We start from the raw sequence: 2,288 nt of genomic DNA, 5'->3' as shown, positions 1-2,288 counted from the left end.
GCTTGTAGGTCCGGGTGCTGCGTTTAGGGACGGTCACGCGGTGCATCTTGGCGCGGGGGCAGTCCATGCACGGCTTAGACAAGTCGTTGATGCGAGAAGGCAGCCCGAGGCCTGCCTTGGCGCATGTTCGCAACGCTTCCACAGGTAAGTGACCGATGCGGTGGTGACAGAGTGCGGTGTTGTCGGTGACAACGGCGGAGTGTGCTGCTTCGCGGGTGAAGACTCCGTCCAGGATGTACAGTCGCTGATCATTGCTCATTGTAGCGCGTGCCACTGACTTGTAACCGAGCAGGATCGTGCACGCATCTTGTTGGAACTCCAGGTGGACGTTGGGGTTGGCCCGCATCAACATCGGGATGGACAGGAGTGTCGTCGACATACCCTTGATCAAGAGCACATCGGTCAGGGTAAGTGTTGTGCGTGAGGGCGTGCTGATGTTGAGCTTCCCCATGGTAGTTGCGACGGTGACGCTGCCATGACCATGACCACTAGACGGTTGCACTGCTTCGTATCAAACAGGTGCTCGCTGGCGCCGGTCATGTGGGCGGACGCGCCGGAATCGACGACGATGCGGTGCTCGATGGTACGTGTGTCACTCGTTTCGACCGAGTATGCCATGTCGCTGGTGTCGCTGTCGTTGCTGCCATCATAGGATGATGCGACTTCGAAGTCGGCTTCGGGATCGTCTTCGTTGATGTGGCGCCGTTGGTTGCGGCGGATGTTAAGTGCGTCGCCGTTGTACGTCAATTCCGTTGAGTGGAATGCGGTGTCTAAGATGTATGATTCGTTGGCGTCCGGCCCTAGCCATGGACTGTATCCGTCGACTTCGGGGATCGGCATTCGATGGCACGGATATCGTACTTGGTGACCAAGTAGCGTCGGGTTAACCACGGCGGGATTTCTGCAACTGTGGTGTAGGCTTCGATCGTGGTCCCGTGGTACATGGCTTCGAGGTTGGTTCGGCTCATGAAGGTAACCCATGTTGGCGACGGGCTGTCGTTGATGAACAACAGCCTCACTGGTTGGACTGTAGGATGCCAGTCGGGGTCGGTGCGTAGCGGAAGTGCCTCTCTGGGTTCTCCGAGGAAGATGGGTCTGTTGTCTTCGGCCGCGTCGTGGGTAGGTTGTCCGTCATCGTCCTTCGTCTCAACGTCGGACTCTCCTTGGCTTAGATCGATCTTGTCACGCCGCTTTCAGTCGCTGAGAACATGAAGACGGCTGCGTTGGAGTGATCTTCCTCCCCGTCGGACCGATGCTCTTTGAAGTTTGGCCGGCCGTTCTCGCGGACCTTCTTGCGGCACTCGGACTGCCAGTGCCCTTCTTTGCCAGAGGAGTGGCAGGTGCCCTTGGCCGAGGGACGGTCGCTTCGTTCGGCTTGGCCACTTCGGGACGCGCCACAACCTCGGCCATGTCCGCGACCACTGCTTCCTTGGGCGCGCCGCCACAAGCGGCGAACAAGGCGCGGTATTCGTTGGCTTGGCCGCGTGGTGTCTTGATGGTGCCGCCCCGGACGGCTGCCTTCCACTCGGCTTCAAGCGCGATCTTCGTATTGGCGACGGTTTTCTCACTGTCGGGAAGGTTCGACAAGCGATCGACAATATGGCGGAACTCCCACGGCATCAATGGAAGTAGTTTGACCGCTTGGTTCGACTCTGTCACTGTGGCTCACGTCCGATAGGCGCTGGACGAGGATCTGGAACCGGTAGATGAATCCGGCAGAGTCTCTTGGCGCGGGTCCCACGACATCTTGGCCCACTCCATCGCGACCTGGATCCGGTCGATCTTCGTCATTGGTTTATGGTGGGCTACCAGCGCTTCGTAGGCGATGCGGACGTGTGTGTATCCTTCGATGTGGCGGTACTGCTGGGTTCCAACGTATCGATGAGGATCCCGAATGCCTTCTGGTCGTCGCTTCTCGCGTCCAAGGTGATGACGTTGGCATGTGAGTCAGGACCTGATGCATTCCCTTCAAGATGAGCTTCCCGCGGAAGTAGATGTCCCATTCGCGGAAGTTGTGGTCGTTGAGCTTGCGTGTGAGGATGATGTTCGCCATGTTCCTTCTTGTTGGTGGGAACCTTGTGTTGGGCTCAGAACCTCTTGAACTCACGTGTTTTGTAGGAAGATCGTCGGTCGAGGAAGACAAAGCGGCAGGGGGATAGCCGGCGACTTAAGACCAAGAAGGGAAATCGAGAAGTGAAGTGATCCTTTAATAGACTTGCTTTCCTACATCCAGCTCTTCTCTTCCTTGCGCATGCATGACGCGCTTGCAGCTCGCCCTTCAACGCCGC

The 2,288-nt window shown here is 57.8% G+C and overlaps 1 protein-coding gene across 1 annotated transcript; it reads right to left on the bottom strand.

Moving 5' to 3' along the window:
• Positions 1-74: 74 nt before the first annotated feature.
• H310_01798 (hypothetical protein) lies at positions 75-2,053 on the bottom strand (the record flags this gene model as incomplete). Its single annotated transcript, XM_008865080.1, has 8 exons — positions 75-111; positions 240-470; positions 518-811; positions 862-1,139; positions 1,187-1,306; positions 1,360-1,652; positions 1,701-1,863; positions 1,955-2,053. 8 exons carry the CDS (start codon positions 2,051-2,053, stop codon positions 75-77), a joined length of 1,515 nt encoding a protein of 504 aa, XP_008863302.1.
• Between the last annotated feature and the right edge of the window lie 235 nt (positions 2,054-2,288).

This window comes from Aphanomyces invadans, assembly GCF_000520115.1.
Source record: "Aphanomyces invadans strain NJM9701 unplaced genomic scaffold supercont1.3, whole genome shotgun sequence".
NCBI classification, from domain to species: Eukaryota; Oomycota; class Saprolegniomycetes; order Saprolegniales; family Verrucalvaceae; genus Aphanomyces; species Aphanomyces invadans.
This window is presented reverse-complemented; position numbering and strand designations above follow the sequence as displayed.